Genomic DNA, 12,840 nt, shown 5'->3' with positions numbered 1-12,840 from the left:
TATATCCTTATTTATATTTGTTTTATTAAAAACAAGCTTAGATTTGCCCACCTGTCAGGTTTTAGACCATATGGGGCACAGCATGTGTTTTAGGATATAACTCAGGTTTTTGAGCACATTTTGGTATTATTATTCATTTATTTGTTTGCTGGAAATTAGAACTGAATTTAGAAATAGTTTTGAAACGAATATTTGCGCTTAACAAACAAAATTATTTATTTATAGACTAATTGATGTCTGTGCGTAAAGGTTTCCCTATCCAAGAGCGAATGTGAAAATAGTTCCATTATCTCTTATTCTCACGCGGTAGATGCTCTGTTTAACAGTTTTCTGTTAAAAAAACTGTTAACTGTTTGCTTGTGAAATGCTCATTTTTTCCACTTAGACTTACCTTGTGTCCTGTAAATAGCGAATGCGCTTTTGGCGAGACGCAGCTGACTCTTAAAAGGAATGGGAGATGAGACTCTAATTGGTTTATTCTCAAAACACACCTATAACTCATTAAGAAAATAAACTCAACCCTTTTAGACCATGCGCCACGGCGCAAGGCAGATTTCCCGTCCTTAAATTAGCAAAAACACGTCCTGACACGCCCTGAATGCGTTTGCGCCCTGCGTTTTGCACTCTGCGCATGGACCGTCAAAATAGAGCCCTTAAAGTTTAAAGGTTATTCTTAGAAATGTTTATGAAAGGGGTGGTTCAGAGTGTATTTTAAAGGCTTGGTTGTGTTTATAAGATTGCATGCAATCTATGATCATGCATCATTTGTATAAAATCACATAATTTTTTATACATTTTACTTTTATTATATACAAATACACAGCTAAAAGGAAAATGACTGTCATATTTCCTAGTTCCTCAATTTTTTTCCATATTTCCTCGAAAGGCCAGCCCTTAAAAGGCTCTGATTGGTCCGCTAACATAATGTGCTGTGATTCGCAGATCGGCTCCACATCACCAGATAAAGCGTCATGCCTCTAACAGCACATGCTTTTACGCTCAGTCAGAGTAGCTGTTAGGTGTATCAGTGTGTGGCTGAATCAGTCAGAAAATGACACAGAGGACTTCACGCCTGCACTCTAAAATAAAATGTGTCATTCACATATATTCGGAATAAGCATGTGTAGGTAATATGAAACTTTCACCTATCTTTTGCGAATTTGATATGTAGAATGCAGGAAAGGTGTCTGTATAGAGAGACACTGCAGCACTGGTGAAGATTGTAGGTGTTTACAGTGTTAATAAGTATAAATTTGTAGCTAAATTGTTAATGGTGCCAAACAGCATTTCCTGTTGTTTACATCCTTGTTTACCTTCTTGCTACAACACACCATTAACACTAGAAACTGTGCATGTAATTGATCAATTAACATACAAAAAAACTTACAGGTTGTGGTTCACTATCCCCAGCTTCTTCTATTATGGTTGGAGCTGCCCCTTCTTTCAGGAGTTTTCAGCCGAATCCAGCACTGAACTGGGAGAAATTCTGGAGGTTCTCCTTTGTCAAATGCTAGAACTATATCTTTTTTTAAATTCTCTGGAACATAATTAAAATTAAATTGTACATCTCTCTTCTTAGTGTCTTGTTCTTTGGAAGCTTAAAAACAGAAACAGAACAAGGTCTGCTTTAGCTTTAGCTTCAGCTTTCTCTATAACATTACAGTGCCTCTGGCCGTGCCCCTTTGCTGCTCTGGGTGTATGCGCAGGGTGAATGCATGTAACCTGAAGCGTTTGTGATCTCACTAGCTTGGATGTATTTTTTTATAGTCACCAAACTTTGTTTGCTGTAGGCTTTGCTGAGCAAACTCTGTAAAAGCCAATGTCTTCCCTTGCATTGAACTTTGAGTGTCTTACATTCAGAGATGTATTTATGTTCACACAGCTACATTGCACATCAATTAAAGTTTAAAATATGATATCATAATGGTTTAAAAAGTTATTTTAGGAATCAAAAATGGCTCTTCAATGTGATTAAATGAACTGTGAATGTTTTTAATAGTGTGTAAACATTCTTTTTATTTAAACACTGTAGTTCAGAAGATTTAGAAATCTCATATATTGCTCCTATCTGGTCAGAAACAGATTACCAATGTAATGCTGTTATTATTATACAACTTTTTTTGTTTACTATCTTTACTATTTTAAAACGCTATTTATTTTTGTTACTTTTTCTGTGTTTTTAGAGTCACATGTTCATTTAGTATAAGTTGCATTTTATTCTAGAAATCTAGACATTATTTTTAGTATTGAAAATGGTTGTACTGTTTAATATTTTGGTGGAATTGCTGATTGGTGAACCTTGTTTCAGTATTCTTTGAATAGAAGTTAAAAAATACAGCATTTGTTTGAAATAAATATGTATTTTTTACATTACAGTTATGCATTTTTACTGTAATTTACTGTGTAATGCATTACAGTAATGCACTGTATGAAAATAAAAGACCTTTCAAGTATTAAAAGACATTACACTTATGCACCATGTAATACATGGTTATGTCATAAAGCCAGTAAAATTAATTAAAACAATCTTATTGTTGTAATTAAAAAGTGCTAAAAAACATAATATGTACTTTAGATAATATTTGGTGAACTGTTTGAATAGATTTATTAAACTAAAAGTTTTACATTGGAAACAAAGTAATATCACAAAGTATAAAAAAAAATTATAATTTCGATGTATTGCTGAATTTACGAAGATTTGCATATGAAGAGTTTACATTTGAGGGTCCTTTACTATCAAAATATTTGAAACTTGAAACATAATGCATAGAAATAAAATTTCTATAAACTGTAAAAATGATGTGTTTCCTCCACAGAATTCTAACCATAGTTGGGCCAGACTTTGATTTACGGACACTCAGGGCAGTGAGAGTCTTGCGGCCACTCAAACTCGTGTCTGGGATTCCTAGTAAGTCATATTACAAATATATTGATTGTGTCTTTTCCCTTTGTTTGTTGTAGGCATAATTTAATAGTTTGACCAGTCTTTGCATTCAGTTGACTGGCCATTATTGCTGCTTATGACATAACATGCACTCTGTTCTGTGTGTTATAAGGTCTCCAAGTAGTTCTGAAGTCCATCATGAAAGCGATGGTTCCGTTGCTTCAGATCGGCCTTCTGCTCTTCTTTGCCATCCTTATGTTTGCTATCATCGGTCTAGACTTTTACATGGGCAAGTTTCACCGCACCTGCTTCAGAACAGATACTGGTATGTGATCTTTAGCATGCTAATGGAGTTTGTGGTTGCAGTTTATTGTGTCTGTAAGCACTCACACACTTTTAAATTGCTGAGCTAGTTTACCTCTGACAGTAATGTTGTTCTATTAGGGGAACAGGTGGATGAATTTCCATGTGGGCTCGAGTCGCCAGCCTGGACGTGTGAAAACGGCACTGAATGTAGGGAATACTGGATCGGCCCAAACTTCGGCATTACTAACTTTGACAACATCCTCTTCGCTGTGCTCACCGTCTTCCAGTGCATCACTATGGAAGGATGGGTGGACATCCTTTACAATGTGAGTCAACATTTTTTTTATAACTTGCTGCTTGATAAATCTTAAGCAAATTACACAAATATTATTTTCATTTAGCTGTTTTGTGGATGATAATTGGTCAGTTTTACTGTAGTTAGTGTAGTTACTTTTGGGCTAACAGGCATTATTTGCAGCTTTCTGTTGAGTAGTTCTGTCTAAAAGTTAGCTCTACCATTCAAAGGTTTGTGGTTGGTAAGATTGTTCAATCGATCGATCGACCAACCAACCAACCAGTCAGTCAGTCAGTCAGTCAGTCAGTCAGTCAGTCAGTCAGTCAGTCAGTCAGTCAATCGATCATTAGTCTGTCTGTCTGTCTGTTCGTTCGTTCGTTCGTTCGTTCGTTCGTTCGTTCGTTCGTTCGTTCGTTCATTCATTCATTCATTCATTCATTCATTCATTCATTCATTCATTCTCAATTGTGCAGTCAAAACAAGAAGCCTTGCCATCCATCTATGCCTTGCCTTGCCTTGCCTTGGATATATGGATGGATGGATAAAAGTTGGGACAGATACAGAGATAGACAAAAATTACGACAGAGATGAATGAATGGATGGATGGATGGATGGATAGATGGGTGGGTGGGTGTATGAAAGGATGGATGGATGGATTCAAATTACGACAGAGACAGACAGAGCGACAGACAGACAGACAGACAGACAGACAGACAGACAGACAGACAGACAGACAGATAGACAGACAGACAAGAAATTTGACAGGGAGGGATAGATGGATAAAAATTATGACAGACAGATAGACTTGCCTTGCCTTGCCTTATACAATGAGATTGATTGAGTGTGCTTCAGAATGGTAAAGTCTAGAGGGGATACAGCTGCATATACACTTATCAATATAGCATAATCTTTATGACACTGTACAACAATAACATATATATATATAGTTTTACATTGCTGTGAGGGGTAGGTTTAGAATTGGGATGGAAGTAAGCGTTAATAAAATTCGATTTAATGCGTAATTTAATAAATAGTATTAGTAATACTTTGTATAGGCAGCACAGTGGGGCAGTGGGTAGCACAATCGCCTCATAGCAAGAAGGTCGCTGGTTCAAGCCCCGGCTTGATCAGTAGGCATTTCTGTGTGAGTTTGTTCTCCCCGTGTTCATGTGGGTTTCCTCCAGGTGCTTCGGTTTCCCCCACAAGTCCAAAAGCATGTGCTATAGGTGAATTGGGTAAGCTAAATTGTCCGTAGTGTATGTTTGTGAAAGAATGTGTATGGATGTTTCCCAGTGATGGGTTGCAGCTGGAAGAGTATCCACTGCGTAAAACATATGCTGGATAAGTTGGCGGTTCATTCCGCTGTGGCGGCCCCAGACTAAGCCAAAAAGAAATAGATTGAATAAATACTCTGTATAATAACTGTTTTTATCGTTACTGTAATGATTTGGTTTAGCGTTTGGGTAGAGTTAGACATTAATAAAACACAATTAATGGGTAATTTAATAAATAATATTAATAATTCTCATTAACTTCTGGCTGCGGCTGCGTTACAACTAGCAACAGCCTTTGAGAGTCTACCAGGGTTTTGGACACCGCTAAAAATGAATACTCCCTTAAATAGTTTACTTTTTAAGGGTATGGGGGGCAGCAGGACTTTGGATATAGCCCTAGTAAGAGCTGGATTAGCTTGTTTATGTGGGTTTGGTTAAGGTTGGAACACTTTTCAGGATGCCAACCCTACAAGATGAAATGCAGTGATTCTTGCACAAGACAGTTCTTTCAAAATATATATAATAAACATTTCCAAACCCAATCCTTATTGAATGGTACTTTTCAACATGCATTTAAAATCATTTTGAAGTTTTTCTCTCCTTCGAAAACATTCCTTTCAAAAGAAAAATGTCATCATGGGAAATAAATCGCTTGGACTTTCTAACAGGTACTGTAGAGTCTATGTGAGTGACATCTCAATGTGCAGTCTACTTTTTTATTAGAGGTTTATTCAAATAATGGCGTGGCAGATCCAAGAGAGGTTGTGTTGATGAGGCTGAAATAACATTTCCATCTGTCTAAAAGAAATATTGATTTCATGAATCAAAACGTCCAAAAAAAAAACTGTAGCAAAATAATATTAGTGATAAGTATGAGGCTTCGCTAGATCTACATATTTTCAAATGTGGAATAAAATTATGTGACAGTTGATTAATCTAGAATTAACAATTCTAGTGGGTAAGATGGTGGCTCAGTGGTTAGCACTGTTGCCTCACACAAACACACGCGCTATAGGTGAATTGGGTAAGTTGAATTGTCTGTAGTGTATGTGTGTGAATGACAGAGTGTATGAGTGTTTCCCAGTACTGGGTTGCAGCTGGAAGGACATCCGCTGTGTAAAACATATGCTGGATAAGTTGGTTGTTCATTCCACTGTGGTGACCCCTGATAAATAAAGGAACTAAGCTGAAGGAAAATGAATGAATGAATGAATGAATGAATAAATTAATGAATAACAATCACAGCCCAGAACCATTAGGTAGTTTAAGACAAGGGATGCTCATAAGCTGCCAGTTGCAGTAATCTCTTTAGTTTTCAGCAGAGTATTTGCACTGCTCTTCTCGAATCATCAGCTGAATGTCATATGAAACACATGCTGTGCTTAAGTCTCTGATGTCTTTCTGCTGGTGATGCTGACCTGCTTTGAACCCTCTGTTCGCAGAAGTAGCTCTTCGCTGCTACAGCTATTCAGAATCAATGCCAGACATCCAGGTTAGACACCGCCAATGCAAATACTTTTGATTCCTATTTAAAGCCTTATTCCTAGCATAGCAAGTGTCTGAGTGTCATCTGGATGAGGTGATACTTTTTTTAAACATTAAGCAGTAGTAACGGTAAATGTGAAATTGATAATACCACAAAAACAGTGGGTCTTTAAAAAAATAGTACATGATATCAGAGAAAGCTTATATAGATCAGTGTTTCCCAACCCTGTTCCTGAAGGCACACCAACAGTACACATTTTCAACCTCTTCCTAATCAAACACACCTGAATCAACTCATCAGCACATTAGAAGAACCTTCAAAACCTGAAACGAATGAGTTAGATAAGGGAGACAATATAATATAGCTATTTGTGAAATGGTAGCCAACACGTTACTATGAGCTATTAGATATGCCTGTGTCATTTACTTGCACACACACAATCTTTTTCTCTTGCACACATGCCCTCTCTCTTTCTGTTTCTTATAATTTGCCTGTGACTGATTTAAAGCAGCAGATTTAACAAACAACTGACAAAAATGTTGTCAAATATTGTGCTGCAAAGAACAATACTTTTGCTATCTTGTCTGTAAACTTGGCAAATGTCGACGGAATAAGCAGAATAATCAATAGCTGATTTTGTGTTTAAGGATTTTAAATGTTCCACTTTATAGTGGGCTGTTTTTTTGCCTTCTAAAAAATTCCTTATTGCATGACAATCAATTGATTATCCCTAAGCTATTATATTATTTTGGACTGACTTAAAAGGACATTGAAGAGTACAGGAAATTCAGAAAATTAAGCTTTTGCTGAAATATGACAATATTTTTTTTATTTTAAAATAGAAACAGTTTTTTATTTATTTAAATACTGCTTTCAAATTGCATATATTAATACAGAAATCAGTCAAGTTTAGTGAAGGAAAAATCATGGTTTGGGGTTACATAACGGTATGGGGGACGTAAAAGAGATATGCAGAGTGGATGGCAACATCAACAGCCTGAGGTGTCAAGACATTTGTGCTGCTTAATACATTATAAACCATAGGAGAGGGCAAATTCTTCAGCAGGATAGCGCTCCTTTCCATACCTGAGCCTCCACATCAAAAGTTCTTGAAAGCAAAGAATGTCATGGTGCTCCAGGATTGGCCAGCCCAGTCACCAGACATGAACATTATTGAGCATGTCTGGGGTAGGATGAAAGAGGAGGCATTGAAGATGAATCCAAAGAGTCTTGATGAACTCTGGAAGTCCTGCAAGAATGCGCTCTTTGCCATTCCATATGACTTTATTAATAAGCTAGTTGAGTCACTCAAAAAATGTATGGATGCAGTCCTCCAAGCTCATGCGAGTCAGACACAATACTATTTTTTCCCCACTGCACCATGACTTTATATTCTGCACTGTATGTTATTTCTGTAAAGTGACAAGACTTTTGTCTAAGCAAAGTCAGACCGTACTGTCCTAATTAAATAATTAAAAGAATCAAGGCATGATCATATTTTATTTTGGTAAAATAAGTGCCAATCTGTAATTATTTCTAATTATTTATACATTATAATATTGACTGTCAATATATATGCTGCTTTTAATTCAACCAAACTAATATATATATATATATATATATATATATATATATATATAAATTAGCACAACATAGGATAGACTGTAAAAATGTTCTTGTTGTTTTAAACATCACTTGGGAAATGTTTACGACATAATTAAATATTATAGTAATAAGGGATAATTAAATCCATTTAATAAGCGCAGGCTTTTGTGCTATAATTTACTATGACCCATTTACAAATTCTTTATTTAAATTTATTTGAATATTATTTCAGTTTTCATTGCATTTTTTTGCAAACAACAGCAGCATTAATGAGCTCTTTAACAAGCATAGTAACATATACAAGATGTAAGTTTATTAAAATAACTGTTCTATTATTAAATGCAATTGTGTACATTGTTCCTTTCATACAGTGTTTATAGTTGTCTCTGTCAGGTAAACAGTGAATTATTTGCTTGCTTCTTTTTTGATCTATAGGGGGCCCTGGTTCATCTTCCTTACAGCAGCATGAATAATCTGTACGTCTAGTTTTTTAATTACCTAGTGTCTTTCCTTCCTCTCACTAAGACCAAAAATATCATGATTAATCACAGTGTCCTATAAAGCTATTAGTGTGAATTTAGCCCTGTGGATCTGGAGGATATATAGAATCTGCGAGTGGTCTGCTATCCATCATGGACAGAGAGAATGTGAGTGCGTGTCTGACAAGCCAGGTAATATGAATAAAAGATGTTTAGGAAGTGTCAGAAGGGCTAACAAACGTGGGATGTTTTTGATTGAGATGTTGAGAAGAAGTCTCATTTTTTTGAAATTACTTTGAAGTCTTTTAGTTTGATGGCCTTTTGCTGTCGCACAAGATTAAGGTGATGTTTACCTCACTCCATTTCCAGCTAAAAACTGAAAGCATTTTCAATGTTTTGGTATTAAAACACAGATTTTACTCAGTATTACATTCGATGCTTATGACAAAAACATCCCTCAGGTAATGTTGCACACTTTGCTTTTGTGATATTGCTTTCAGAGATTTTGGTCCATATTGACATAATAGCATTAGGCAATTGCTGGATATTTATGATGCAAATCTCCAGTTTTACCACATCCCAAAGGTCCTCTATTGGATTGATGTCTTGTGACTGTGGAGGACATTTAAGTGCAGTAAACTCATTGTCATGTTCAAGAAACCAGCCTGCAAAGATTCACGATTTATATAATGGTGCGATATCCTGCTGGATGTAACGATTAGAAGATGGGTACAGGAACAATACTCAGGTCGGCTTTGGCAATGATAAAGTAATTGTAATATGATTACCACCTATTTAAAATGAAATTATAATGAAATACAGTTATTTATTTTTTGTATATTTTAGTTTGTAACACCATTACATTTATTTCATTCCTATCCAGCCTTGCCTACAAATGCTCTACTGATACTCTAATAATAGCTAGTTGTCTTATATGTGCAAAACTGCTTTTCCTGTAGTCAACAGAATCAACAGAAGTGGACCATTAAAATTATTGCAACCCCAGATCTGCTTTATGTGCTCAGCTTTCTCCTCAGATGTTACGGACAGCACATGCATCGGTTTAATTGAATGATAAAGCAAACATCTCTGGTCTTGAAGTGGTAAGCAGGATTCAGAATGACAGGGATAAGATAGACGGATAGAGGCTAATGGTCCTGCGGTTAGCTAAAGGCTACTGCAACATGATACTGCACTAGGCTAATGGAGGAGGCCGGTCTGCTGGGGCTCAGTGTTGCCTTTTGATGGTTTGGTAGAGTAAGGGAGAATGTGCCTGCTTTCTTCTTTTCTTTCTTTTATTTTTTTTTAAATATAATTTATTATGACTCAGCTGCTACTTTCCTGTTCTCAATCTACAAAATGCTTCTTTTCACGACGACCTATCAGATATTTGCTCAGTTCGACACCTTTGTGTTATAAATTGACTAGGAATCAGAGCTTTAATCAGGCCATAAAAATTAGGCCCGATAGGGTCAGAGCCCGACAGAATTCAACCCGAACCCGACAGGTACATTTTGATTGACAGCTTAATAAAGCCCAAACCCGTTTATAGCCCGACATTATTTAAATGTGCACCTGCACACAGCTCTTTTGCCTTTTTTTCAAGAATGAGTCCTTTGTATGTTTTAACATAGTTTATTCGTAACAAACATAGGCTATAGGTCACTTGGAAGTTGGAACAAAGAAATAAAATAAGTCCTCTGTAACATTGTAACATCTTAGCACTTTATTTAGGCCTATGTGCACTTAGCCTAATTTTAAACTGGCTAACACACCAATGAAAATTAGTCTTTCTTAAAAAATTTAATTAAAATGAATTCTAAATTATGACAGGTATTTGGGAATAACGAAATTAAGATAAAGGCTTTGCAAGATTTGTTTCACCAAGTCTCTTCATAATCTGGCCTTAAGGCGACCGTTAAGCTGAATATAGCCTAATGCCAACTTTAGCCTGTATACTCTGTCTACAATACGACTTTATGGTTTATTTATAATTTAAAAACTCTTTACTTACCAAGATTAGGCTACATATTTTGTGGAGGAACATTATTGAATCCACTGTAAATTACTTTAGCGCAGTCCTGTGCTCAGGATGGTGAATCCAGCAGCACCAGACACCCTTTCACTGCTGTTGCTACTACAGGCTGAGATGCATAGTTCTGATCTGGCTAATTTAGCAAGTGTTGGGTAGGATTGTTTGTTCATCTTCTACCAGCCACGAACGTCCATTATATTTTCCATGACATCAGTTTCAATGTAGCGAGTGACCGTCATCTTCCCTGTTAGCTTGCTGTACATTGCTGTTTCGCGCTCTACTGTAATATGCAGTATATAAGTGACCGCCGAAATACCTTTGTGGCTAGAATGACCGTTCTTTTTAAACTGGCGACTGGCCTGATCGCAATCAAAATTCGCTCTTTTTGTCTTCTTCGTCATCTTTTGTTTCACCTTTGTAGGGGGGATTTTAATGTTGTAACAAACGATTTGATTACTTTCTCACGCTAATCGAAATGCATCACATGACTTTACATTTACCACGAAGACAAGCCCGGCCCAACCCCGTCTAAAATGATAGAAATTAAACTCGAACCCGCTCGAACCGATTGGGTCCCACCGGGTCCTGTCAGGTTCAGGCAAAGATCTTCAGCTCTACTAGGAATAACCTGATATGTGGTGCTGTGAATTTGCACTGAGCATGTTGAATGCTTGTCCTTGAAGTTTTATGGCTATGTGCTTATTTGTATGCGTTTTTCATTAGGTAATGGAGTTTGTAAAAAAAAATTACAAACGGTGTTCAAAAATAACAAGAAAATCATGTGTTTTTGTGGGCGACACGGTGGCCTCACAGCAAGAAGTTCGCTGGTTTAAGCCTCGGCTAGGCCAGTTGGCATTTCTGTGTGGAGTTTGCATGCTCTCCCCATGTTTGTGTGGGTTTCCTCTTCGGTTTCCCTGACAGTCCAAATACATGGACTATAGGTGCATTGAGTAAGCTAAATTGTCTGTAGTGTAGGTGTGTGAATGTAAGAGTGTATGGGTGTTTCCCAGTACTGAGTTGCAGCTGGAAGGGCATCCGCTGTGTAAAACATATGCTGGATAAGTTGGCGGTTCATCCCGTTGTGGCAACCCCTGATAAATAAAAGAACTATGCCAAAAGAAAAATGAATAAATATATATTTTTTGTTTAAGCAAAAGTGCATTCAGACATACAAATTCAGTCATCTTTTACTCACACTCATGTCATTCCAAACTGGTAAGATCTCTGAAGCAAAAATGTATATATTTATAATAAAATATGTCAGCATAAAAGAAACTGTGAGTCTTCTGGAGATAACCAGACTTAAGTTTTAATTCATATTTTAACATTGACTGCGTAGACACACATGTACAAATGTGCACACTCACACAAATGCACACACTGAGAAATTGAGAGCTCATTAAATATGGAAACTCAATACTTGATGTGTGAGATCAAGCCTCATTGGTGGGTGTGTGCCTCATTTTGTGGGTATGTGCAATATTACTTGCATTGGATGTGCAATAAATTTGCTTCTTGATCTGTTTTTTTATGCTGTAGAACACAAAATTAGATAAAATATATGGTTCATATGGAAATATATATGGTTCATGTGGAAATGTATTGGTTCAAATGGAAATATATGATTTATATGGAAAATAAATGGCTACTGAGAATGTCAAACTTGATTGTAATTCATAAAAAACTGTGTGCTGGATTCATGTTGTATTATGAGCATTTTTAAAGGACAGGCTGTAACTTAAAGATAATTTTTTGGGGGGTGTTCCACAAAAAAAAAAAAAAAAAAAATCAAGGAAGTTTTTGAACAAAGGACAGAATTTTAATTTCTGACTGAATAATTTTTTAAAGCAGTGTTTCTCAACTCAGGGGGTGCAGAAGCCTTCTGGGTGGTTTGCAGAGTGTTTTTTACTTCAGTGTTGAAAGATGTTATGAAAGCTTTGACACCTTTGTCAGACGTACAGGTTCATATGTTCTTCTTAATGTAATTTCAGATGAGATGTGACACTTGTGAGTGTCCATTTTCAATGCAGTATCCAAGGAATTTGGATTTTTTTTTTGTATAAATGGCTGATTTTTATCCATTTTTATGATCTCATTCCTGAATTTTTGTATAATTTGATCATCACCCAATAAGGGGTAGATTTAGAATTGGGGTTTGGGGCATGTGTCTTTTTAAAAATCTTTTCATACCAAAAAAAAAATAGTTTGAACTCATACGAATTAGCCATATTTTATTAATAATAATAATAATAATAATAATAATAATAATAATAATAAAAATAATAGACTTTACAGTATTTATAATTCGCTTTTCTAAAGACCAAAGCTCTACAACAACAGATAAATCAAACATGTAATAAAATACAGGGATTCAACACAAGAATTTTAAAATATGAACACATTAGGATGATCAAGAATCTAAAAAATACAGTCTTAAAAGATTAAAAGAGTTTTTAACATCCTCTTAAAGCTAGCT

At 36.0% G+C, this 12,840-nt stretch overlaps 1 protein-coding gene across 20 annotated transcripts in view; it reads left to right on the top strand.

Moving 5' to 3' along the window:
• cacna1ba (calcium voltage-gated channel subunit alpha1 Ba) overlaps window positions 1–12,840 on the top strand; it is a 190,962-nt gene that overhangs the window by 55,948 nt on the left and 122,174 nt on the right. For all 20 annotated transcript variants that reach the window (XR_015490270.1, XR_015490271.1, XR_015490268.1 and 17 more), the window contains 3 exon segments: window positions 2,817–2,908; window positions 3,057–3,209; window positions 3,329–3,516. Coding sequence is in view for 15 of the 20 variants with exons in the window: in NM_001114548.3 (NP_001108020.3) it covers window positions 2,817–2,908; window positions 3,057–3,209; window positions 3,329–3,516 (433 nt within the window). In the remaining 5 variants the exon portion in view is untranslated.

This window comes from Danio rerio, chromosome 5, assembly GCF_052040795.2.
Source record: "Danio rerio strain M-AB ecotype USA chromosome 5, GRCz13ab, whole genome shotgun sequence".
In the NCBI taxonomy this organism is placed as follows: domain Eukaryota; kingdom Metazoa; phylum Chordata; class Actinopteri; order Cypriniformes; family Danionidae; genus Danio; species Danio rerio.
The sequence above is the reverse complement of the archived record's forward strand: the minus strand, read 5'-3'. Positions and strand labels throughout refer to the sequence as shown.